General features: G+C 37.3%; 1 protein-coding gene across 1 annotated transcript in view; it reads right to left on the bottom strand.

Annotated features, from left to right (window-relative positions):
- Nucleotides 1-16,157: 16,157 nt before the first annotated feature.
- The window catches only part of LOC124712412 (protein wings apart-like), a 103,937-nt gene continuing 92,971 nt past the window's right edge, over nucleotides 16,158-27,123 (bottom strand). The window contains exons 11-13 of the mRNA XM_047242709.1: nucleotides 25,420-25,508; nucleotides 25,187-25,288; nucleotides 16,158-18,433 (exon numbers count right to left, since the gene is read on the bottom strand). Coding sequence (XP_047098665.1) covers nucleotides 18,302-18,433; nucleotides 25,187-25,288; nucleotides 25,420-25,508 — 323 coding nt within the window. The 3' untranslated portion in view covers nucleotides 16,158-18,301. The remainder of the gene's footprint in view (nucleotides 18,434-25,186; nucleotides 25,289-25,419; nucleotides 25,509-27,123) is intronic.

Below are 27,123 nucleotides of genomic sequence, written 5' to 3'. Positions count from 1 at the left end.
GATAATCGGACTTTAATATTGGCCCCTTGTGCTGAACTGCATTTTGAAATATCAGGTCTAGTAACTGAGAGTATTAAGCTAGTGGTTTTAGTAGTGTACAGGCACCTAGCAGTGACGCACATGTCTTCTTTGAGAAACTTGGGGACCTCTTAATGTACTTTGGTATACCAAAATGGGAGAAATATAATATTGTCACTGGAGGGGGGGTAAATTCAAGCTCTGATGTTCTGCAGGGCAAAGTGACAGAGCTCATAAATTTGCTTCGACAATTTAACCTATACTATGTTAACTGTAAACCTATAAGGGGCTGTGCCTGTCTAGGCAATATATTTACAAATATTAGGAAAACTTGTATGAACGCTGATATAATTAGTCTCCATCTCTCAGATCATGATGCAGTATTTATTAGGCCTCGTAATGCAACTTCAGACTGCACCAACCCAAAAGTGAAAATCGTGACTACTAGACCAATGAGTAGAGAGGATGGATAGGTTTAGACAATCACTTGTTTCATTTGGGACTCCCTTTTTAGTAGGCTTCAACATTGTTCCTCTGATATTGTTTTCACTGAGTTTTTCTCTATTTTTAAATATATTCAAGAATAGCATCCATCTGGAAAAATGTACAGTAAATATTAGTAGTAATTACAAAAAAAGGAAAAAACAAAGAATGGTATACTCCACAATTAGGGCAATTGAAAAATACTGTTATGCTATTTTCTGGCATGTACAAAACTGGTAAATCAGAAGTGTATAAAGAATTGTAGGTTACAGTTAAGTATAACTATAGGCAGGCTATCAATGAAGCAAAGAAACTACATAATAAAGTAAACATAGAGAAGTTCAAAAACAGATGCAAAAAAGCCTGGAGTGAAATTAACGCTATTGCCCACACTAAACAAAAAGATGAAATTGCCACAACCACAGAAGAATTTAATAAATTTTATATCCAATCCATTGAAGAAATTAGTAGTTCAGTAAACAAAACTCCTGAAAGTGCACTAGTATCATGGACAACTGCTTTGAATAATGTTTCCCGAGCACTTTCACTTTCACACAAGTATGTCCAAAAACTATACTCAAAACATTGAAAAATTTCAAACCTTCAGTTAGTGTTGATTACTATGATTTGTCAAGTAATTTGTTGAAAGATGTTACTGACTGTGTAATTTAGCCTTTAACTTATTGTGTAAATAACTGTCTAGTTGAGAGTAAGTTCCTTGATGCCCGCTTGGTTAGCTGTGCGGTCTAATGCATGGCTTTCCGGATTGGGAAGGAGTGTCTGGTCCCTGGCACAAATCCGCCCGGCGGACTTGTGTTGAGATCCGGTGAGCCGGCCAGTCTGTGGATGGTTTTTAAGGCGGTTTTCCACCTGCCTCAGCGAATGTGGGCTGGTTCCCCTTATTCTGCCTCAATTACACTATGTCGGCGATTGCTGCGCAAGCAAGTTCTCCACGTACGCGTGCACCACTATTACTCTACCACACAAACATACGGGTTACACTCGTCTGGTGTGAGACGTTCTGTGGGGGGGGGGAGGTCAACCGGGGGCCGAACCGCACAATAACCCTAAAAGAGTGGTTCGGTGTGGGGCAGCGGAGGGGTAAAGTGGACTGCGGTTGTCATTGTGGGATGTGGACCACTGTGGCTGCGACGGGGATGGAGCCCCTCTGTCATTTCTAGGCCTCCGGTTAAGATATAATACAAGTTCCTTGATTAGAGTTGTGCCTATATGTAAAAAAAGGTTAAAACAACTGTCCCACTAGATATAGGACCATATCCATGATGGCAACACTATAAATATATTTAAATCTTTCCTAGAGAACCGTCAACAAGTTTTGTGCATTGGTACAGAGAAGTGAAATTTGGTTTGTGTTCAGTCTGGAGTGCTACAAGGGTCAGGGCTCGGACCTTTATTGTTTCTGTTAACCATTAATGAATTGCCTTATTCATTAACTCTCACACAATATTGTATGCCAATGACAACTTTTCTAAAAAGCTCTGATCTAGCGACACTGCAAACATTGCTTTTCAAGCTGATTTTCTGCTATTGCTGTTGCTGGTGTTTTCATGATTTGCATATGTTACTGTTTCTTTGAGTTTGCAGGTGCTGCATTAGATTTTAGTTTGTCACCACCCAAAACTGACCTTTTTTCACAGAAGTCTCAATAGATTCAATATCTGTTGTTAAGAATTACCATGATTCTAAAATGTTACGAGCTATGATGCGGAGTATTGTAGTGGGCGATAAAAGTAGTTGTGGCTTTTGCACTTACTCGTGCAAACTATGTTGATAATTTATTTCACATATGTATATTTCTTTTTTTTGTATCATAATTTTTGTTTCATAGTTTGCTTGTGACAAATCCGTGGGTAAATATTTAATCATAGTAATTATGGTATGTGTTTATATTACCTTTTTTTCTGTGCTAGATTCCTTTGTTTACAAATATAAGCCCAATTCACATTGGCCTTCACATCACATGCCGTCCTGTCAAAATATTCTCCCCCCCCCCCCCCCCCCCCCAGCTCATTTTTCTTCCTGATACACGACCATGCGCAGATCTTCATATTTCTTTTCAACATGATTTTTGTGGTTGATATGGGTTGTTTGGTTTTTCATAATTTTTTGTGAATTGTTTGATTTCGTTATATCTTTTGTTAAAATTTACAATAAATGATGACAGATTAACTGAAGGAGTGAGGCAGCCATCTCAATTGTATGACAGGAGCATATTAAATTACTTGCCCACTATTACATTTATAAAGTAGATTTTATACACAGCAGTACCATATTTAATGTTTTACAACGAAATGGATTGCAATATGGCTGCAACTTGATGTGAAAAAGTACTGTGGGTAGAAACAGATTGATTAGTATGTGGAATTAATTTGTACATTGTCACGCATTTGCAGTGTTCCATAAAGAAATGGACACCGTAACAGTGGCAAAATGCTTTTTTCCTGGAGTATACATTAAGTAATGTATTAGAGTTGTTTGTTTAAATATGTGTTTGTGACAGGGTTGTTTATTGTTAAGCACTCTCTGGATTGTGTGTGAAACAATTTTTCAAGCATCATCAGTGGTCAATATTTATGTGGTTTCACTAGTTAACCCCAGTATAAATGAGGCACTTGAACTATTTTCTAAAATATAAAATACTAAAATACAGGCTTCTCTTCCTTGTATAGTGTGGGACATTCTCCTTTTGTACAATATAATGACATTTTTTGGAGCCACATTTTTATTGCGTTTCTTTGCACTTACGGCCTCCTCCTCTAATATACAAGCTATCCCTGTAAGCTGCAAAATATTTGAGACCAATTAATGTCATTTTCATACAAAAGTGTATGCCATATAAACTACCATGTTGTGCATGTCCACCTCGTGCGGCGTAAATACAGTTGAAAATCATATTGCAAAGATCGCAATCTAAATCCCATGGAAATTATGGATATGGAATTTCCAATACCCAAGACAAAAATACCATGGAGGCTATAACATTTTTGAGATGCCAATCGTTGTTGTTGTTGGTGTGATCTTCAGTCCCGAGACAGGTTAGATGCAGCCCTCCGTGCTACTCTATCCTGTGCAAGTTGCTTCATCTCCAAGTAACTACTGCAACCTACATCCTTCTGAATCTGCTTAGTGTATCGATCTCTTGGTCTCCCTCTATGGTTTTTACCCTCCAGTACTAAATTGGTGATCCCTTGATGCCTCAGAACATGTCCTACCAACAGATCCCTCCTTCTAATCAAGTTGTGCCACAATTTCCTCTTCTCCCCAATTCTATTCAGTACCTCCTCATTGGTTATGTGATCTACCCATCTAATCTTCAGCATTCTTCTGTAGTACCACATTTTGGAAGCTTCTATTCTCTTCTTGTCTAAACTAGTTATCATCCATGTTTCACTTCCATACATGACTACACTCGACACAAATAATTTCAGAAAGGACTTTCTGACACTCTTCTTCAGAAACACTTTTCTTGCCACTGCCAACCAACATTTTATATCCTCTCTACTTCGACCACCATCATCAGTTATTTTGCTCCCCAAATAGCAAAACTCATCTATTACCTTAAGTGTCTCATTTCCTAATCTAATTCCCTCAGCATCACCTGATTTAATTCGACTATATTCCATTATCCTCATTTCCCTTTTGTTGATGTTCATCTCATACCCTCCTTTCAAGACATTGTCCATTCCGTTCAACTGCTCTTCCAGGTCTTTTGCTGTCTCTGACAGAATTACAATGTCATCGGCAAACTGCGAAGTTTCATTTCTTCTCCATGGATTTTAATTCCTACTCCAAATTTTTCTTTTGTTTCCTGTACTGCTTGCTCAATATCCAAACTGAATAACATCAGGGATAGGCTACAACCCTGTCTCACTCCCTTCCAAACCACTGCTTCCCTTGTCGGCTTCTACCAGTTTTTCCATTTGTCTGTAAACAATTCATGTTAATATTATGCAGCTGTGACTTATTAAGCTGATAGTTGGGTAATTTTCACACCTATCAACACCTGCTTTCTTTGGGATTGAAATTATTATATTTTTCTTGACGTCTGAGGGTATTTCACCTGGCTCATACATCTTGCTCACCAGATGGTAGAGTTTTGTCAGGGCTGGCTCTCCCAAGCCAATCAGTAGTTCTAATGGAATGTTGTCTACTCCTGGGGCCGTGTTTCGACTTAGGTCTTTCAGTGCTCTGTCAAATTCTTCACGCAGTATCATATCTCCCATTTCATCTTCATCCTTGTCCTCTTCCATTTCCACAGTATTGTCCTGAAGCACATTGGAATTGTATAGACCCTCTATATACTCCTTCCACCTTTCCACTTTCCCTTCTTTGCTTAGAACTGGTTTTCCATCCGAGCTCTTGATATTCATACAAGTGATTCTCTTTTCTCCAAAGGTCTCTTTAATTTTCCTGTAACAGTATCTATCTTACCCCTAGTCATATATGCCTCTACATCCTTACATTTGTCCTCTAGCCATCCCTGCTTAGCCATTTTGCACTTCCTGTTGATCTCATTTTTGAGATGTTTGTATTCCTTGTTGTCTACTTCACTTTTATATTATCTACTTTCATCAATTATGTTCAATATCTCTTCTGTTACCCAAGGATTTCTACTAGCCCTCATCTTTTTACCAACTTGATCTTCCACTGCCTTTACTATTTCATCTCTCAAAGCTACCCATTCTTCTTCTACTGTATTTCTTTTCCCCTTTCTTGTCAATCATTAACTTTTTTAAATGTAGCTTTCATCACCTGCAAAAGTGGCATATCTGCATCCCAAACAGATTACATATTTTACAACAGTTCCTTGTGTAAATGCCGCGAAGCATGCGAACAGAAGCTCCAGGTAACAGAGGCGAGAATGCTATGCTGGTTCGAAGGGGCAACTCTCAAAGAAAAGTAATAAATTGCCACATATGAGTCTTGTTTAAAGTGGCAAATGCAACAGAAAAGCTTCAAGAGAACTGCTTATGTTAGTCTGGGCATTTTATGCACTGCCTATCAAAAGCTATGACAAGGACATGGAATGAAACCCTGCAGATACAGAATGTAAATGAAAAGTATGGTTCATTCATTACAACACTCAAACACTGTTTTACTGTAGCATTCTCCAATGTAATGAGACAAGAAAAGCTGCAGGGGTAGACAAAGTAGATTACCAGTGAAATAACAGAACTGTGAAGGAAGCTGCAGGATGAGATGTAGGGGTGAAGCTAAAAATTACAAAATGCTTTGAAAGAAGTATGGAAAAATAATAAGAGAGGCAAAAACAAGAGCAATTAATGCCAGCATAATGAACTATAAAAAATGTAAAGGCAGCTTGGAATGTAATTATTGGTGAAAGGAAGGAAAAAGCTGGATCAAACAAAGAAACAAGTATCATGTCAAGGAAAATAGACAACAAAGTGGTTGTTGCTGATGGAGCCAGAGCTAACATAATCATACCTTTATAAAATGTGGCAAAGAACTTAAAATTGAGAAGAAATAGGCCACAAAAGAAGATAACAAAGTTAACAAAAGAATCAAGCAGAATCATGTTCTGGAAGCCATTCACAGAATATGAACTGAGAAAAACTATACAAAAAATGAAGTCTAATGAATCAGCTAATGATGACGAAATATCAAATCATATAATAAAGCAAGTAAGTAAGAAAATAATCTCAGCACTGCTGGACATAGAAAACTGTTTTTTCAGATATGGAATTTTTCCAGAAAAACTGAAAATAAGCAGGGTGGTACCAGTGTACAATTAAGGGGATAACGATGACCCCAACAACTTAGGTCTGTTTCACTGTCAGGTTTCTAAAAAATCCTGGAAATACGTATCTATAATAGATATTACCTGCACAAATACAACATTCTTATACCATCACGAATGGTTTCAGAAAAGAGTAAATCTACAGAATCAGCAACTGCTAGTCTGACGGAATATATTGTACAGTCCTTAGATGAAAAACAAGTTGTATCTGCAATGTTGGCTATCTCCAAAGCATTTGACACTACTGACCATGTAATACTAATAAGAAAATTGGAAAACTATGGTATTCGAGGGCAAGCAGGTGAGGGGAAGAATCATGCTTATGTAATGGGAAACAATATATATCAATAGGGAATGCATATCAGTCAGAAACCAATGCCCCAGAGCCATCAAATATGGAGTGCTGCAGGCTTACGTAATGGAGCCATTGCTGCTTAATCTGTTTGTAAATTGCATAGTTGCTGAAGAGAAGGAGAAGAAAATATTGCATGCAGATGAGATGACAATACTGAACAGTGACCAAAATGTGGTACAGGTTGAGAGAAGAGCACACATTTCTGCAACTACTACAGTTCAGTGGCTCCTGGAAAATGGACTTGTCATAAATCTAAAAGAAGACTATGTATGCAGTGTTAAGAAATAAAGAAGGCTATGTGCATGGGTTTAGATGTGGATGAAACGACACTGGAAGAAGTAGAATCCACTAGATTCTTAGGTGTTACTGCAGTTAATGAGCAGAAATGGAAACAATATATTAATCATATTCATAATGAGGCAGTTATCACGGTATGCAGATAGCTTTCGTGCACAGTGTACCACGGGCTCTTCAAACCATTCCTGCAGCATAAACACCACCCACAATCAGGATCATATTACGAAGAAAGACTTCTGGAATATGAAGAAACTGCTTCAAAACACTAGGCATCTTAACTTTTACATCCTTGTACACATAAAAAACTATAATATTTGTCATAAGAGATAATGCTGAGTGTACTACAGATGCTAGTGTACATACCCACAACACATGGAGGAAGAATGATATGTGAAGCATACCCCACTGACTGACAATGCTTGAAAAGGGATTTGCCAGTATTCAAGTTTCAAATTACCAAGAAGTCTGCCAAAAAAAACTGCATGACAATGTACATGACACTAAGTTTTAAAAAAACCTCAAAGACTACCTGGTGGAAAAGGAATGTTACCATGTTGAAGAGTACTTATCACATTAAATTTGTATACATATCTAAAAACAAAGATGATGTAACTTACCGAACGAAAGTGTTGGTATGTTGATAGACACACAAATAAACACAAACACACACACAAAATTCAAGCTTTCGCAACCAACGGTTGCTTCATCAGGAAATAGGGAAGGAGAGGGAAAGACGAAAGGATGTGGGTTTTAAGGGAGTGGGTAAGGAGTCATTCCAATCCCGGGAGCGGAAAGACTTACCTTAGGGGGGAAAAAGGACAGGTATACACTCGCGCACACATACACACATATCCATCCGCACATACACAGACACAAGCAGACATTTGTAAAGGCAAAGAGTTTGGGCAGAGATGTCAGTCGAGGCGGAAGTACAGAGGCAAAGAAGTTGTTGAATGACAGGTGAGGTATGAGCGGCAGCAACTTGAAATTAGCGGAGGTTGAGGCCTGGTGGGTAACGGGAAGAGAGGATATACTGAAGGGCAAGTTCCCATTTCCGGAGTTCTGACAGGTTGGTGTTAGTGGGAAGTATCCAGATAACCTGGACGGTGGAGTTCTGACAGGTTGGTGTTAGTGGGAAGTATCCAGATAACCTGGACGGTGTAACACTGTGCCAAGATGTGCTGGCCGTGCACCAAGGCATGTTTAGCCACAGGGTGATCCTCATTACCAACAAACACTGTCTGGCTAGGTCCATTCATGCGAATGGACAGTTTGTTGCTGGTCATTCCCACATAGAAAGCTTCACAGTGTAGGCAGGTCAGTTGGTAAATCACATGGGTGCTTTAACACGTGGCTCTGCCTTTGATTTGTATATAGTGTTACTTGTAATCAATGATGTTAGAATCTAAGAAAAATGGTTATAAAGTATGTGATAGTAAATGTTTTCCCATTTTTTGTGTGTCCTATATTACATGTACAATCACCGTGCACCATGTAATCCAACAATAGCAAATAAAATTTAATTCAATTCAGCAACCTGAGAACAACAGGACTGCATTCCTGAAATGATACAAATACACTGCTTGAAAAAACAAAGTGAAGCTCTCAGAAGGCATGGTTAGATGTACATGTACATACTATTGACTGGTATGTAAATAATTAATGCTGCAATTCTCTCTGTCAGGAAAAACGGGCATCAATGTACATTAGGGTGTTAGTTTTTAATGTTGTTACCAGGCTTGGAAGTGTATGTAAGAGGCATGAACAGTGTCAGATGTTATCACTGTGGAGTACATGACAATGTTGTGTACTCATTTGAGTCAGCATCAGCAGCATCTGATAGTGTTCGAAAAGTACCTCATTTGGGTTTCCACTTGGCCAGCTGGTCGAACCATACAATATTCACATTTGTGGGGCATTCAGAAGTGGCAGTGGCCCAGTGTTGGTCTGCATGAAAACATGCATGACCACTATTGAGGTTCCGGCTGACAACCACAAAGGAGTATGCTTGGTCCTTCGTCTGCAATGGGGCACTGTATCAAATGGTTTCTGGAACTCTACAGATATGGGATCTGCCTATTGGCCTCTATCCATAGTAACCATACTGTGCACCACACGCATCATAACCCTTTCACATCAGCACCTGCCATCCAAGAATACTTAATGGGATAACTGCAACATTGCATGTCAACCCATATCATAGATCAGAGACTAGCAGCAGCCAGAATAGAGAATTATGTCATATGCATAGGTTGCCTTTAACAATACAACACAAATGGCTGCGTTTGGAATGGTGCTGTGATCAGGACGCATGGACTGCTAATGAATGATGTCACATTGTGTTCAGCAACAAATTGCGCCTCTGCATTGCATCGGATGATCTTCGTCAGCAAGTACAATGGTAACCTGGGGAAAGGTTCCATTCTTCTCATGTTTTGGAGAGGCATATCAATGTTAATCCCAGTGCAGTGGTTTGGGGAGCCACTGGTTATGATTTCAGGTCACACCTGATGGCATAACTGTGTTCATGGATATCCTGTGTCCTCGAGTGTTATCTTTCATACGACAGTACCATGGTACCATTCTTCCACAGGACACTGCTAGTCCACACATTGCACATGCGTCTGTGAACTGTCCAGGTGATACTGATGTACTCACGTGGACACCAAGATCCTCTGGTCCATCCATGATACAACAACATGAGTGGGATCATCTAGGACCAGTAACAAAATTTGTGGGGCAGCTTGCCTGAGGAAAGGAGACACCCTTCCCACACGAAGCAGTGCACAAATACATGCGAGAGGGGGTGCAACATGATACTGTAAGCAGTCTTATTCGGTAGATGCTGAGGAAAAAAGAGATAGTGACACTATCAGGTCAGAAAAGAATGCACAAATGTCAACAAGTAAAATTTATTACAAATCCCTTCATCTGTATGAAGATCAATGTATGGAGCATACAACAACTTTCATTGTCATACCTTAGCTAAAGGTGTTACCAAGAAAATGCTGCTCACAGGTAAAATCACTAAGTGGGTTGACAGCTTCTATCCTGTCACTCGTAAAGTCTGGGATGGCAACAGAAGAAAGCAAAAGGGAAACTTGAGTTTTACATTACACATTTAAGGAATCATTCACGCAGGAGAATCACACAGATATACCGTAATTTGTCTGTCTCATAGACTCTTGCATGGAAGACATACAAGTAGGTCACTCCTGGCATAGGCAAGCAACTGAAAGAGTTGAAAACAAATAAGTCACCAGGTCCTGATGAAATTCCCATTCGGTTTTACAGAGAGTACTCTGCGCCATTTGCCCCTTGCTTAGCTTTCATTTATTGCGAATCTTTTGCCCTGCACATAGTCCAAAGCGGCTGAAAGGAAGCTCAGGTGTCTCTTGTATATAGGAGGGGGAAAAGACTGGGCCAGCATAATTACAGACCAATATCCTTAACAACAGTCTGCTGCAGAATTCTTGAAGACATTCCGATGTCGAATATAATAAATTTCATTGAGACAGAAAAGCTCCTGTCCATAAATTAGTACGGATTTAGAAATCATCACTAGTTCAAAACTCAACTTGCCCTTTTCTCACATTATCCGACAAACTATGGATAGAGGGCAACAGGCAGATCCCATATTCCTAGACTTCCAGAAAACATTTGACATGGTGCCCCATTGTAGACAAAGGTACGAGCTTGCTTGCGGATTAGGTTCCCTGACATGTGGTAATAGAACCCAGTATGTTGTCCTCGACCCCAGGTAAGTGTGACAGGATCACTCTTGTTTGCTGTATACGTAAATTATTTGACAGACTGGGTGAGCAGCAATATACGGTTGTTTGCTGATGACAGTGTGGTGTACAGGAAGGTGTCCTTGTTGAGTGACTGTAGGATGATACAAGGTGAGTCAAGACAAAATTTCTAGTTGGTGCAATGAAGGTACAAAAACGCAAGTCAATGCGGATAAGTAGGAAAAATAATCTCGTAATGTTCGAAAACAGCATTAGCCACGTGACACTCAACACAACCACATAGATTAAATATCAATTCATAACATTGAAAAGTGAGATCAAATGGAATGAGTATGACAAGTTGGTGGTAGGGAGGGCGAATATTTGACTTTTTTTTTTTTTTTTTTTTTTTAATTGGGAGAATTTTGGGAAAGTGTAGCTCATCTGTAATGGAGACGGCGTATAGAACAACAGTGCGAGCCATTGTAGGGCGCTTGAGTGTTTGGGATCCGCAGAAGGTCGGATTAAAAGAAGATATTGAAGTAGTTCAGAGGTATGCTACTAGAACTGTTACCAGTAGATTTGATCACCATGCAAATAATATGGAGATGTTCCATCAACTCAAATGGGACCTCCTGGAGGGGAAGGCAACACTCTTTTCGTGAGGCATTATTGCAGAAATTTAGAGATCTGACATTTGACACTGACTGTAGAATTTTGCGTAAGGACCACGAAGAAGAAATGAGAGAAATTAGGGCTCATACAGAGGCTTACAGACAGTCGTTTTTTCCTCTCTCTATTTGTGAGTAGAACAGGAAAGGAAATGACTAGCAGCGGTACACTGTACCCCCTGCCATGCAATGTACAGTGGCTTGGGAAGTATGTATATACATGTAAATGAATTTCTTTATAAACTTAATTTGATTTCTTAATCACTGAAATAATGACACATACCCCCTCTCTGTCATTAAAGTTCCATTTTGTTTTCTCCTCCCCTTCTGGGTACTTCACAGATTTTGTCAGGGAGTGTGTGTGTGTGTGTGTGTGTGTGTGTGTGTGTCCAGAATGGCATAATGACACTAGGAGGGCTGACCAGAAGAGACACAAAATCATGCAAAGAAGAAGAAGATTATTGCATACGCGCTTACACAACATGAAATAGGTAAAATTAGCACACAAACTGAAACCAAAACAAAAAAAGACTGATTTCTCACTTACAGGATGTAGCTAACGTTAATCTACCACTATCAGCTCTCTACTTACATGAGTATTCTCTTAACTGTGAAAGAAGGTACCATAAAGACAACCATTTCTCTATTAGGCTCCTTGAAACATTTTTAATTTGTAACTTTCTGACTTATCCAATTTACAGACTTTATCATTGATATAAAGTTAACACTACCTACTGTAAACACTTGTGGTATTTTCTCAGATTATATGACACCAATACACAAATCATTTTTGTAAAACACTGAGGAAGTTAGTGAGCTAGTGTTGTTCTGTGTCATAACCCAAGTCCTGCACTCTTCATCATAGTAATGCACCAGCTTGTACTTGCTTTGAATTCCATGATGCATGCAGTTGAAAAATTCCTCTTTATCTGCAGTGTCTTCATTCCAGTACGTTGTCAAATAATCAGGAACGTCAAACTGCATCTCTCTCGCATGTACTGAATAACCTACTGCTCTAACTCATGAAACCTTCCCTACTCTTGTTGCCTGGAAGTTTTGTGTAGAACCAGTAAACTGTAACTTACTCTTCATCTGTTGCCACATACATTCTGTTCTTCCTACTGTACAATTGTTTGTGGTCTCTCCTTCATAAATAACCACTTCAAGTAACTTTATATTGTCTACTGAATGAATTCTGACTCATACATATCCAGGTTTCTCAATAGTTACAGCTGCAGTCTGCATCCATCATCAGTTGGTACAATTTACTGTTCTTACAGCATTAAGCAAACTGAACAATAACAATGTTATCCTCTCATCTACCTAGCACAGGATCAGTACGAATCAGACCATTTCGGTCCCATAGTGTCCTGCTTCATTTGTTACCAACTCAGAAACATTACTAATGCTGTCAAACAGTAGCTGTTTTACTGTCACTGTTGAACCTCATTTCATTGATTGTGCCGTATTTTGAGTGTCTATGCAGACATATTAGAGTTACTTTGTCCTCAGTAAAAATGTATACTATTACTGAATATTTGTTCACTTGTAAAATCAGCTCAGTTTTAACTACATTTGGATTCAAGCAAACTGCAGTTTAAATGCAGTACACGTTCATAACAATTAAGGTATGCGAGATGCACTCCCATGGTTGGCAGCACGATAAAATTTTATACCGTCTTGCCATTACCCTCCCTACATTTGGCCAAGATGATGCCACTGCACTCCGTCCCACTCTTTCCCAATCGTCAAGAGCACTGTTGCATATCATGCTGCTAACAGGGGGGTTGTCCTGATTCTAGGTAATATATAACAGTAGACAGTAAAACATTTAATTGTGGTGGGTACTAATTTTGGTCTTTTGTCTGTTGAAGGCCTTTGCACTAGAACACAGATGTGAACCCTATACAAAGAGGCAAATCCTATGTGAATATATGTCTTCATTTTGCATTACTGTGTAAATCTCTGTACATCAATTTTCAGTGCTGACCACAAATACCATTAACAGTTAATATCTTAGGAAATGAGTGTGAAAATTCTTAGATAACTGAAAAGGATTACAGAAGCTATGTGATTACCAGCTTCAAACCCTACAATTTTTGCAGATTTTATTTTTTTAGTTGATTTTAGCTGGCTTACCCTGAAGAGAGAGTAAAGGTACACAACATAATGCAGCATGTTTACCACAATACCATTGTAACTCGCAAGTGCAAAGCATCCAGTTAATAGTGTGCAGATTACATTTTAGCTTCAAGAAATTTTATACATAGGCTTTCATTAAGTATATTGCCTTTCATGTGTACTTTTGGTACCTTTTCTTTTTTAATGGTGTTAGAAGATACCATAATTCACTTACAATTGAATTTGAACCCATGATTAATTCATCATCAGCAAATATCTACAGCTTTGAAACTGCCCATTAATTTATGTTTAAAAAAATATTACTTCATTTATGCAATGTGACACACACACACACACACACACACACACACACACCCACACCACACGCCTCTATGATTGTTATTGTAACTGTACCTAATACCTTTGGTATATTATTTATGAATGGTAAAAACACAAGCAGACCAAATTTTACATTCCACCATTGGCAGCTTTGTTTTACTCCAGCAACCAGATGTTAATTTGAGCTGCTGTTTATATTGTTAAGGCATTAACTCTATCCACCAATGGCAATGCTTGAACATTTTAGATTTTTGTGTAGAATCCTCTAGTTTCCACACTCAAGCCCTTTGAGAGGTCACAGAAAATGGAAACACACTAATGGAAAATGAGAAAGGTAACAGTTACGAATTAATTCACATAGCAAGGAATATATGCAGTTTACTATTGTTGGAGCCGAAGTATGACTGTACTAAGTTGATAAGTTTTACTGACGAATATATGCGAGATCATAAATATTGCTGGAAAAGTGATAAAAGTAATTTACTATTCCATTTATCCCAACATTTTCAGTACTTTTAAAATGCTTTCATTACATGTATTTAACCCTTTTGCTGCTATGGACACAGATTTCTGCATTCTGTTCTGAGGGCGACTTTTGTTATAGCTCTACTGCTCACCAAATGCCGGTGCCTGTTCTGAGAGACGGTGTTCCAGACGATATGAAATACTTATCATACGACTTTAAGAAAGCTATTTGTTGACAAAATTTGATTTTTTTGCCCATCTTGCAGAGTCTGATACCTTCGCTTGATAAAGGACTAAATTCATTTTCGTTATATGCCATAATTAATGCACTGCGTGAAATAAGTAAAACATCGTGTGAAATTTTAAAGATTTTGCAGAGGTAAAAATGTATTGTGAAAACTTTGAGTATTGTTGATTTTAGCTCATACACTGCAGTGAATGAAATATAGATATCGAAATTTTATTTAAAATTGAGAGTAGAATTGTATCTCGTTTCATTCTTGAGTTACTGGGTATTACATCCGACGGAAAGTCATGCACAATTCAAGATACCGGAATGAGGTTTCCTGCAAATGATAGCATGCAATGAGGCATATATGTTGTATGATAAATACTCAAAACTATTTTATTCACCAAAACATGTAAGCAACTGATCCGCATCAATGAGAGGTTGGCAGCTTAGGATGCATACAGATATTTATAGCAGTGTAGGAAAATCCAAGCGTGTTCACGTCCACAACACCTGCAGCAGAATGGCAGACGGAACGTGTATGCACATCCACAGCAGTGAAAGGCTTAATCTTTTAAATCTGAGTTTCCCCAAACACTGATATTTTTGTGGTCGACATGCAGCAGTTAATACAATGCAGTAGCCAGAACAGAGCAGTTTGTCCACAGTAGGCTGCATGAACATGTCTCCCAAATTCAAAAAAGCACTGTTTCACACTACACGACCCTCTAGTGAATGTATATAACGTATGGCTTACTCTCCTAAGCAACTTCTGCAAAAGCTATTTTCTAGGCACATCTATATTTGCAGGCTTTGCAAGCAACTGAGTCAGCAGAAAATAGAAATTATCTCCAACTTTAGATGGAAACGTAGCAATTGTAAGATACAGAACATCATTAGGAGATAACCAGATAGCAGAGCTGAAATGTTTACATCTTTCTTTAAGTGAATGCCTTTCAGGTGCTGATAGACTCAGTGATGTACACATTAGTGCAAGAGGAAATTTTCACACGCAACTCAATGGAAAATTCCTCAACATGCTCTGCCTCAGTTTTACACTACAATAAGTGTGCAGACAACTAAATTACTCATGAGTGTTACAGGAACAGAAGCTTACAGTTCATCAGTACAAATTATCAGTCGCTGACAAACACGAGGAGAGGAAAAATGAATGAAGTAAACCTGACTACAGGACAAGAAAGTACAGTCATACATGTATTAACTATAAAAGAAAACAGCACACACACACACAACAAAAGCAAAAGGAAATGTAAGGCTACATAATTTCTTTGTAAAATACCAAATGTATATCACACACAAGTTGTATCTTTAGAAAATAAATGTCTTGGCAGTGCTTGATTATGCAATAAAATAAAGTTTTATATCTTGCCCACAATACTGAAATGTAACATACTCGAATTCCAAAAAGTTGATTTCATTACATACCAGCACACAATTGCAGAGCCTTCAGGAGGGGGGAAAACCACAATCTACACTGACAAAAGGCCATTTGTAAGCTGCAATAAAATGTGATAATAATGACATAATATTTTGTATACAAAATTCAGGAAAGTATGAACTTTTTTTAAGTAATGTATACAATTGAACTGAATTTCAGGACTCTTCTTAAAACACAATGCATGCAATTTTGGAAAATGTGTACATTCTCTAAGAGTTGTGCTGCTTTATTTTACAACAATTCATTCACATCAAAAATATTTCTTATCAATCTACAGATTCATATTTTGTACTGACAGATGTTATGCAAAATAGTTTCATCTATAGCTTTTACGGACACTATCTTCAGATACTTCACAAATACAGAAAAGTGTACTGAACAGGCTGTTTCCCAACAAGTATAGAATCTCACACTAAATACACAAAACTGGATGAAAACATTTTACATCACAACCAACCCTCTCACTGACCAGAAGTTCATAACCACTATGTTGTATAGTGTGTGGAGTCTGAGATCAATTACAAAACCAATCTGAAATTGTTCACAAAAATGAATGTTTATGCACATGTGTGGGTTCATTTACGAATTAATGAAAATACTCATTCCTTCTACACCATGCCTTTTTTGTTATTATTACAATATCATCATCATCATCACACTAAAATGACAATTTTTGTGACTCAGATCACCAGCTAAATACAATATGCCCTGAAATGTAAACAGGAAAAGTATGTCACACTAGGATATAAACTCTCAACAATTCCACATAAAATTCTGTACATTTGATACAGTTAGTAACTGACCATATCTCTCTCTCTCTCTCTCTCTCTCTCTCTCTCTCTCTCTTTCTCTCTCTCTCTCACACACACACACACACACACACACACACACACACACACACACACACACACACACACACACACAGAGAGAGAGAGAGAGAGAGAGAGAGAGAGAGAGAGAGAGAGAGAGAGAGAGAGAGAGAGAGAAAGCTTTCTGTATCCACACGAAAGATCAATTTTCATTTTATACAAAATATTGCCAGAGAAATAAAAACAGATCTGTTCAGCATTACAGAATGATACTGTAAGTTATGTCTTAAAATCTTCTTACTTAAATCTTTCAGTAAGTGATTCTGTACCCCTACATGGTGAAAAACATTGACAACAGTAAGCCCATCTTCAAGGTCAAGATCATTTCCTGTTTCTGAACATTTGGAATTAATTGGTACACACAGATGGAATGACACATATATCACAACATTATTTTCAGGTATTTGTATGCTCACTAAAGATATTGTGTGACATAATATATGTAATTCATTTGGTCCAAATAGAAGGAATGATGAAGAAGAATGATTTATATTGATATTGTGTTCAAAATACTGTCTGAAGGTTAAAAAAACAATGTAGTGAAGGGTAATTATTTTGGAAATTGAATCATAAGTAAGACATCTGTTTATAACCTATGCTTCGAATGACAAAATTTCACTGGCATGTAGAGTGTATTATATCAAAACAGAAAATATTAACATTTAGTCCACAAATTACTGTACACATGGAATTTTATAAAATATGTCAATTTTTTTAAAAAGTCTGACTTCTATTTACAGTTTTAAAAAGTAATACAAATAAAATATTTCCCTGAGAAGAAGCCTGCACGATATCATCCTATTGTACAAAATTAAAATTACAGCGTCCAATAATGAAGTGACCACTGGACAAGTCAATTCAAACAGTTATGCAGTGTTATTGTTCACCACTGAAGAGAAAACTAAATTTGTATACAATATATTTGAGCCTCTTCCCAGTCAAGTTTGTACAACACACAGCTATACTAAAATAAATAAATAAAACTTTTCATTTTATAAGTATATGTTCTAACAATACACTGTATGTACATCTCATTATTGGTAAGACCACTTCAGAAGTTTCTAATCATACTGTTCCAAAATAATGTGAAAAATTAAAAAGTCTTTAAAGTTAGTGCTCTCAGAGTCTGCTATTTGGTCAGCTTAAATATTATGCAACAATTACGGTAAGCTAACTAGAGGAATAAAATGGTGCCGATCAAATTCTCAGATAAAATTTACAGATAACACAACACACACAATCATAACACGAACTGTATCACATTACTTCACAGCTTTTTATATAAATATGAAATTGCTGCAGCTTAATCTTAAAAATGGGAAATAAATTAAAAGTAACTATACACAAAACATAAACCGTACATTTCAGATAATAGCTCTTCTTACACTATCGTATTTTCATATGTTTAAAATTAACCTGGAAACCACTTCAATTATTTCAGTTTGCACAAGCAGTTAATAACGAATCCCACATGCATAGGTCCTATCACGAAATGTTGTCAGACAAGCTAAAATGAGATGATAGGGTGTCCTGATCACTGGTACTTGGGCCATCACACTGTACCAGGAAGTTAATTATACGGCGAGTTTGAGCTATTCCTCTACTGCTGCCTACAGCCTGTTGTAAAGAAAGAGAGAAATTTCTTCTTTGAGTATAATAATACATTACAACAAAAATATTTACAATTAAATATTGTTATTTATATTTAATTTCAGTTTCATTTTGGCAAATATTTTCCTTATATCTAACAAAATTATTTATATAGTCAGCATTTTCAGATACAGTAAGCAAAATATGATGGTAATCATTGCTAATGATGATGTAAATAAGCAGTCTGTAAATGGCTTAATGTGGCAGCAATGGTGAAGTGAGAATATATCGTTTGCTGGATTTGCAAGTAAAAGGTGTGGTCTTGTATTCATGGTGTCCACATTTGTAAGACATAACAATAACCTGTGTATTTTCACTAACTGTCTGAAATTATCTACTTAAATGCCTGTAAATGACCAATTTAATCAACAACACTATTTAGCAGATCTATATACAGCCTTATGATCCGGTACATAGGCGATAAGGCAGGTGCATACGCAACCAAAGTCAATACAGATTGCACTGGTGAGGCAGCTGTTTCAAAGCTGATATTTTGTGGAATACGAGTTTTTCTGTAATTCTTGTCTGTAAGTTATCCGTCATTCAAGTATGATTTATAGTGTCTATGGTGTGTAAACAACAGACTTACACACATGAAAATGAGAGGATACAAACTGCAATGTATCTGAGTAGCGAACATCAAATATTCCATCCTGGAGATGAATATATGGAGCACAAATGAAAAAAATTCAAAAAGCATCATTCAAAGTGCCTTCGATATGAATATAAACCAATGTAAAGTCCAAGTTGGAATATAATTAATATTATGAAAAGGATACATTTCTAGTCACCATAAAGATGACACGCTGAGTTGCAGACGCACACATTCACGCAAGAAAGCACACCTCATGCACACATGAGCACTATTACTGGCCGCACTTGTCAGCACGTTATGTGTGTGTGTGTGTGTGTGTGTGTGTGTGTGTGTGTGTGTTCGTCCCCTTTCTGGAGAGTGTTTTAGCTGAAAGCTCAATGTGTACCAGTCTTTCTGTTGTGCCTGTCTGCAACTCAATGTGTCTACGGCGGGCAGAAATCTATCCCTTTTCGTAATATTTTAAAGAAGAATGTTCCGAGCAAAGATCTTAAGGGATGTGGTTTAATAGCTGTGTTAGGAAACTTCTATCAAAACAAAGAGAGCTTTATCACAAGATTCAAGAGAAGGTAAAATCTAGCTGACAAACTAAAGCTGAAAGAAGCAAAAATGAGCATAATGAGAGCAATGAGACAAGCAGTCAATTACTTTGTATGTAAAATTTTGTCAACTGATCTGACTAACAACCCTATGAAGTTTTGGCCATACATAAAATTATCACGCAGTTTGAAATCCTCTGTTCAGTCACTCACTCAGTGACCATAATGGCACCGAAACAGAAAATGACAAGAGAGAGGCCAAAATACTGAATTCAGTCTTCCAAATTGTTTCACAATGGAATATAAAAACAACTACAATCATAGTGGAAAGGTTTCAGAACCAGATGAGATACCTGCAAGATTATATGGAGATTATCCGAAAGAACTTACTCCCCTTCTAGCAGCAGTTTATCGTAAGTTGCTGGAGCAACGAAGCGTACCTAGTGACTGGACAAAAATGCAAGTCATTCCCATTTGCAAGAAGGATTGTAGAACAGATGCGCATAATTATAGGCCTGTATCACTGTCATCAATCTGTTACGGAATTATGCTCATGTATTATGGTGGTTTTGAAGAAAGAGAATCTCCTCTATAAAAATCAACGAGGATTCTGCAGAGATCTTTCGAAACTCTACTCACTCTGTTCCTCCATGAGATCCATAGCACTGTAGACAACAGTGCTCACTTGGTGGTACCATAAGTACTCTTTGGCACACACTGTCAGGTGAATTGCGGAGTACTGATGTAGATGTACACACAGAAAATGTAGACCTGAATTTAATCTTCATTAGGCAGGTGTCAACCAAGATATGAGCAACTCTTGACTTATTGTTACTGTAATGTGTGTGCTGTCTGACAGGCTTTATTTATCGCCATCCTAAATATACAACACAAAAGGAGTGAACACAAATACTTGTATAAACTGATAACAAAGAGTTCTTGGTGAGTTGTTATGTTTCTTCTCCTGCTCCACCTTTGAATGGAGCACTACGAAATGACAATATGCAGTCTTTAACAATTAAATTAGTGGGTTATTGCTGTATTGCAGAGAAAAAACAGCCGTGATAAAAGCAGTAGGAATAGCTTAGCTTGTCACATGGCACAAATGTCATTATACTTTGATGAAAACAGAGCACAGGATGGGCAAATTTTAATGCAACCAGAGCACGCTCACTCGATGCATTGGCAGCAATTGACCTACTAGCCAATGTTTACTGAACATTTTTTTTCTTGTTTTGGTCCATAATACCACCTACCAAAACATTTAAAGCAGTTTGCACTAGAAGATACCTGTTCAAAAGATTCAGAGATGGAGAAATGCTCTTGGCTCTAATTTTAGAGTCCACGTTTACTTGTCTTTTATGCTTCAGACTATCGTTCCTCTCATATATTTAGAATTCCTCCCAGGATACCTTGTATAAGCCATTGTGTCTCAATGGCAATCAATATAGGAATTAAATATCTGAATCTGTATGAGGTGTAATCAAGAAATACAATGAATAATTTTATCAGAAACAAATTAATAAGCTCAAATGGAATCTGATTCAATCTCCTTCAAAGTACTGTCCTTGGATAGCAATGCACTATCCCAACATTGAATCCACAACTGGAAGTATTTCTAACATGGTGTCAAAATGTTTTTCTTTAAACAAGGTCTTAATTTTTGGGAAGAGCCAGAAATCGCATGGTGCTAAATCTGATAAGTCAGATATGAAAAGACATGAATACTACTCGTGATGAAGAAGGAAGCCACAGGGGCCATTTTTCTGGTCTCTCTCTTTGTACATCATTTCACAAAAATTGCAGTCACCCTTGTAAAATTCGGCATTTACAGCTGTTGCCCTTGAAAAGAACTCCAATCAAACTATGCCCTCAGTATTGAGAAAACCAAGGACAGGGTGTGTATGTGGACAAGGAAAAAAACTCATTTCCCAGTTGAAAATACACTTTTTCCGTGTTAAATGACAGTAAGCTTTCCCTCAGAACTGTAAAACTTATCAATCCTACGAACAGCTATAGTTTATGTTATTTTATACACTGGCGTAGAACTTCCAGCACTTTAGAAAACAAAACACAGCAAAAGAAAAAACCATTTTGGAAAGATCTTTGATGTGCAGCAACATGTACACTGTATATTTTTGTAATACGATATTCTGCATATTTTCGTATGACGAATGTATAAATTTGAATTCCAACGAACACAGCATGTCAGTTTAAATCTAGACTGCGATGAGCTTTTGTAAGCCTGTTCAGGTCACATGATCTTGCCAGCCGCTGGCATCGCATATTCAAGGCATGGGGCACTTGATGTAGTCAGCCAATAGCAACATCACTGCTCAGTAGCATGAAGACACAAACAGGAAAAATAAATGTTCTAAATTAATATGCATAGTGTAGCTACAAGGAAAACATAGCTTTCACATATAATACTGACCTTTTTTTTGTGTGTGTTACACTTTAAGATACATCACACAACTGTGCCAGAAAAATTTTAGATAATGACATAAATGTCTGATTTTCTGGGCTTGAATTTCTTCTATGGCTCATCCTAAAAGTGTTGATTTTTCAACGAGAGTCAAATGCTCTGTGGTTTAAGAAATTAATTGCATATTCTCACATGTAACATAATTCATCTTGTGTTAAAGGAAATTTACTTTGAAAGTAGCACTTTTGAAACCATCATTCGCAATATTTTCCTGTGACTTGTTAGAAATATGTTCATTTCAGCAGTTGCCAGAGAGAGTCAGAAACAGGTGTTATTGCGCATGTGCAGCTACAATGTGCAGGTAGCCCGTATGTCTGTATGTGTGAAACATTAAGAGCTCTTACAATCCATCATAAAAGTAAGAAGACATCAGAGGATACTACAAGAGCACTGGAATTCATAAACCATACTAAAATGCATAATTCGGCTTAAAGTGCGCATTCATTTGTCCAAATTTACAATGATGTAGCTCAACCTGATATTAAGCTTTTCAGTGTGGTTTTCAGGATGTAAATTTTCTTGGAGTACCAGTACTGTATTTTCTCATGTTTGGTTCTTTATTATCACGTAATCCCGTATGTACCAGAAGATGAAAACACTAACTTGTAATTCAGTGAACAGTCGATACTAGCCAATAGTGTGGAACGAAACACTTTGTCTGAAAGAAATTGATTGCCTCAGCAGAAAAAATTAATACAAGCCAAATTTCTTTAGCAAACTGACAAAAATAACTTCATTGTTCTGCTAGACGATTAATGCTTGACTGTCAAAAAAGTGGAAATAAAACAAAATCTGAAAACTGCAACAAATAACATATTTAAGCCTTCAGTAATTATGTGACTGTATTTTAATTCACATGAAAGTTCCCGGCCACACAAATCAATTTTGTTTTCATTTGACGTGAGAGCTGTAAACAAAGAGGAAACATAAAAACAGGTCACGTGGAGACTACCCCCTCCCAACTACAACTCACACTACTCCACACATGTGCGAATCTGGCAAGAAAAATTTTTGCGGATAGAATCTGGCTGCTTGCTGCTACTGTCAATACAGCTAACAGTTGCACTTAGTGTAGCCAGAAGCAGGAGAAGACACTGTTCATATGCGACTCAACTGTACATGTACATGAGCTCACTGTTAACTGCTCAAACGAATCTAATGTAAACAGTTGTGACGTCATGCTGATTGAAAGCAGCTTTCTGCTATGAGGCTCTGCATAGTCTTCGTTCTAAAGCATTTGACAAATTTTGCCGTTGGCAGATACTTGTGTGAGAACCATGGGTTTTGCTGCTGTATATGGTGCATTTCCTTTGAAACTTCAATTTTCATTTTTTTCTCTCATTTATGTTTTACTGTTGCAGTATTATCATGCAGTAGCGGAATACAGTAATATTCTTTGTTAGAGTATCATTCCTTATCATTCAGGATTACAAAAATTTTACTGCAAACTAAAACAAAGTAAAATTTCCGGAATTCTAAAAAAGTCCCGGGTTTTTCCCGGTTGAAAAAATTCCTGGATTTTTCCTGGATTTCCCGGGTTGTATACACCCTGAATGACCACAACTTTGATACTCGATTTTGACTAACTTGCCTTGTTAGGGCAAGAAGTTTCACTGGTTTTCCATTGGAAACTCTGAATTTTCATCTCAGGGTTATACTGACAGACCCAAGCTTGACCTGCAGTCACTATTTTGGACACAACAAGAAGTCCAGATCTGAATGAAGAGATCCATCAACTATGTGCAAACTGACACATGATTTTCCTGAGGAAAAATTTTTTACTCATTCATCTCATTTGCATGTTATTAGCTAAAACCCTTTGCACAGACCCAAACAAGATGTGAAGTTCTTTGGTAAGCTCTTGAACAGTTATTCGCCCGTTTGAACAAACAATTTTTGCCACATTTTGCACAGTTTTTTTCTGTTTTTGACAATAAGGGATGTAACGAACATTGCTCATCTTCCACTGACTCATCTTTGCAACTTGAAACAGAACTTAGTTTTCCAATGTTGTTCAAAATCCATGATGCACAACGGACATGATAAACACAATCTTATCGTAGCGTCTCTGGACACAACTGACAAGCCAAAGCGTGTTCTAACTTGACACAGCCTGTCTCAATGGATCAGGCTCAAAGACAAATTACACTGAGTGATTGTATATAAAATGATTTTAGCATCAGCAGTTGCAGCTAAAAAGATTCATTCACCGTATCTTTTATCACAACTTGTACACCCATGTGTCTACCTATACCACTGTACAAGTGACCTGTAACTTCACCAAGACAATGCATTAGCCCATTGTTTCTGAACTGTGTCATAATTATTAGAGTAACACTCGATGGAAATGGGGATGTTTGTGTGTCCTAATAGGTCAACAGGCTAAATACTACTGACCACACCTGGGGAAACCCCAACCAAGGTGTGAGGGACTGGTCAGTCTTTGCAAATTGTAGTGTTCATGTCTCACGATAGCTCTCCAACACTGCCTTGTTAAGGCCATGTCAAGGCATGTCACTGTCATCGGCAGGGCATAAAAGATTCTAAATTCTAATATGTAGGTGTCTTTAATTTGACTGCTCACAAGTGTTAAAAAGAATTTCCAGAGAGACATTATGGCTATTTGCAGACTACAACACTCCTCTTTTCTTCTCTTGGGTTGTTAGTAGCTAAATCTTTTCAACAACACCCAAACATTTTGCAAACCATTAATTATTCTTTTTCCTTTTTTCCTCATTACCTGTGGATGGAATAAACCCTGACTCTGAAATCTGAAAATATGGTAAACTATTTTTGTTGCCTTCTGCCTCCTATCATATATTACTCCAGCCTTTTTAACAGGGTAAAACTCTCAACAGCAGCTTTACAAGGCATTTGCCCTTGTCATCCTCTGAACTACTGTGCATTTCTGCATTTTTCACATCATCAAATATTGCCAGAGTAGAAAAAAATACTAAGTGATAGAAAAAATAATAATATTGATATTGTTGTCAAGCACTTCACCACTGAGCCATTGGCCATTTTTATACACCGTGTAAATTATGTGTTTATGTGTTAATGTTCTGGGGCGTATTTAATTTTCATTTGTAATCACAATTACTTACAGAAGCTGTGAGATTCATGAAGTCATAAACCTTCTGCAGCACACCAACTATTGTCTTGAAATTTCCCTCAGGCAGGTACTGACGAATCAGATGTTCATAGTCCTGGAAATCACATAAATTTCTTACATCAAATTTCTTTGAATCATCTGCTATGGCTGTCACAATAAAATTCAAATTTATTTACAAAATTTGCTCCTTTTATGTATAATATGAATCAATGTTTAGTTTCTTACCTTATTATCTATAACAAGATATCCCAACAGCAGACCTACGTAAGCACCAATGAGAGTATGCTCCATATTACGACCAGCTTTCTGTAACACTGTAGTGAAAGGGCATTTATTAGTGTCACTTTCATCACAATTATATAAGTGTTAAAGTTGAACAATGGAAAATCCAGGATGGAATAACCACAATATTAATTAGGGTAAATTGCTAGTAACCACATAGGGGAGGCACTGAGTGGCACACAGGCATATACACAGTGCATTTAAAATGCAGACAAAGCTATGGGACCAAGTCCTTCAAATTTAGAAAAATGCACACATTCATACATAACTTGTACTAACATGCCAAAGTCATCTCCAGGCACTGAGGCCCCCCCCCCCCCCTTAAGGGGGAGTTTTAATGCTATTCACAGATGGGTACACAATGGATTTACACGAGACACTCCACAAGCAGCAAATTTTGCAGTTTCTCCTCACTCCACTGGCTACTTTTAAATTTAAATTAATGATCATCAATTACCAAAGGACCTTGTTGATGTATTTCAGACATTTTTAAAATCCTAATGAAGATATATTTAATTGGTCACACATTTATTTTTATTTTCTAATACCAAGTACCATCTTCAATAAAGAAAACAACTTCATCCTCAGTGTCACTCACATTTCACATGAATGTGACAAGGGTATCTGCAGCTGATTATCTCCCTGCCACATCCATGTCTACAATTGACAGCTGCCTCCTACATACATTCATTCCTGCTTAATAGAAAGTAGTGTAATTTTTTTTTATGGCAGTTTATGAAACTTACTGACAACAAATTTTTCCAAAGGCACAAAATGAATCCTGTTGTCTTTGTTGTTACTGTGCTACTGAGAAATGAAAGCATAAATTCTTTTACTATGACTTTCAACTTTTCAGAGCCATTCCTCTACATCACAGAGAGTGACAAATTCATAAATTTTGCTTTTTGTCCACTCCATTTCATACAGGAAAACAGATTAAGAAAACATACACCACTGCAGGTAGGGCAAAAACAAACAGTGGCATTTAGTGATTGCAAGCCAGGAACAATGTCCCTTTTGATCTGTACAGAGACAACTGTGGAGCTTTGGTTTTGTGTAGCCAAGATGATGTATCATCATTAGCCCAGTGCTAGTCACAACAATGTGCACACAATGTTGCAGAACATGTTTTGAATTCAGCATAAACACACTTTTAATAAGCCTTGGTGACAAATTCATTCTTGGACAGGTTTACTGAGTACCCAGCAAGGAAATCATTAGTGTTTATAAATAATTTTAGTAACATAATATTAGTGAAATGTAAACAGGGCCTTTTCATTAAAAAATCAAATTATAAAATGTCTATTTCCGAAAATTTTTAGTAACTTCTCACAGCTTCGTAATTAAGTTGATAAATCCGTAAGAATTGCGATCAATCCACAACAGTTGGCAACCATTCATTATGTACATCAGCAAGTATGTACTGCCTGAACACTCTGGATTACAGACAACTGTTGTCAAGTACAAAGAAACAACAAAGTTAAAGTTGAGTTTGGGACGTCTGATACTAATTTAGGGCAAGAGGGTTATGCTTTTGGTACATATCAGAAATCCAACATTTTATAGTGCCACATCATAGAAAAAATTACATTTATAACACACAAAACATTATGTGCAAATATAAAATAAAATTAGAGTGATTTCTTT

Source organism: Schistocerca piceifrons, chromosome 1, assembly GCF_021461385.2.
Source record: "Schistocerca piceifrons isolate TAMUIC-IGC-003096 chromosome 1, iqSchPice1.1, whole genome shotgun sequence".
Taxonomy (NCBI): domain Eukaryota; kingdom Metazoa; phylum Arthropoda; class Insecta; order Orthoptera; family Acrididae; genus Schistocerca; species Schistocerca piceifrons.
Note: the sequence above shows the minus strand (reverse complement) of the source record. Positions and strands in the feature narration are given on the sequence as shown.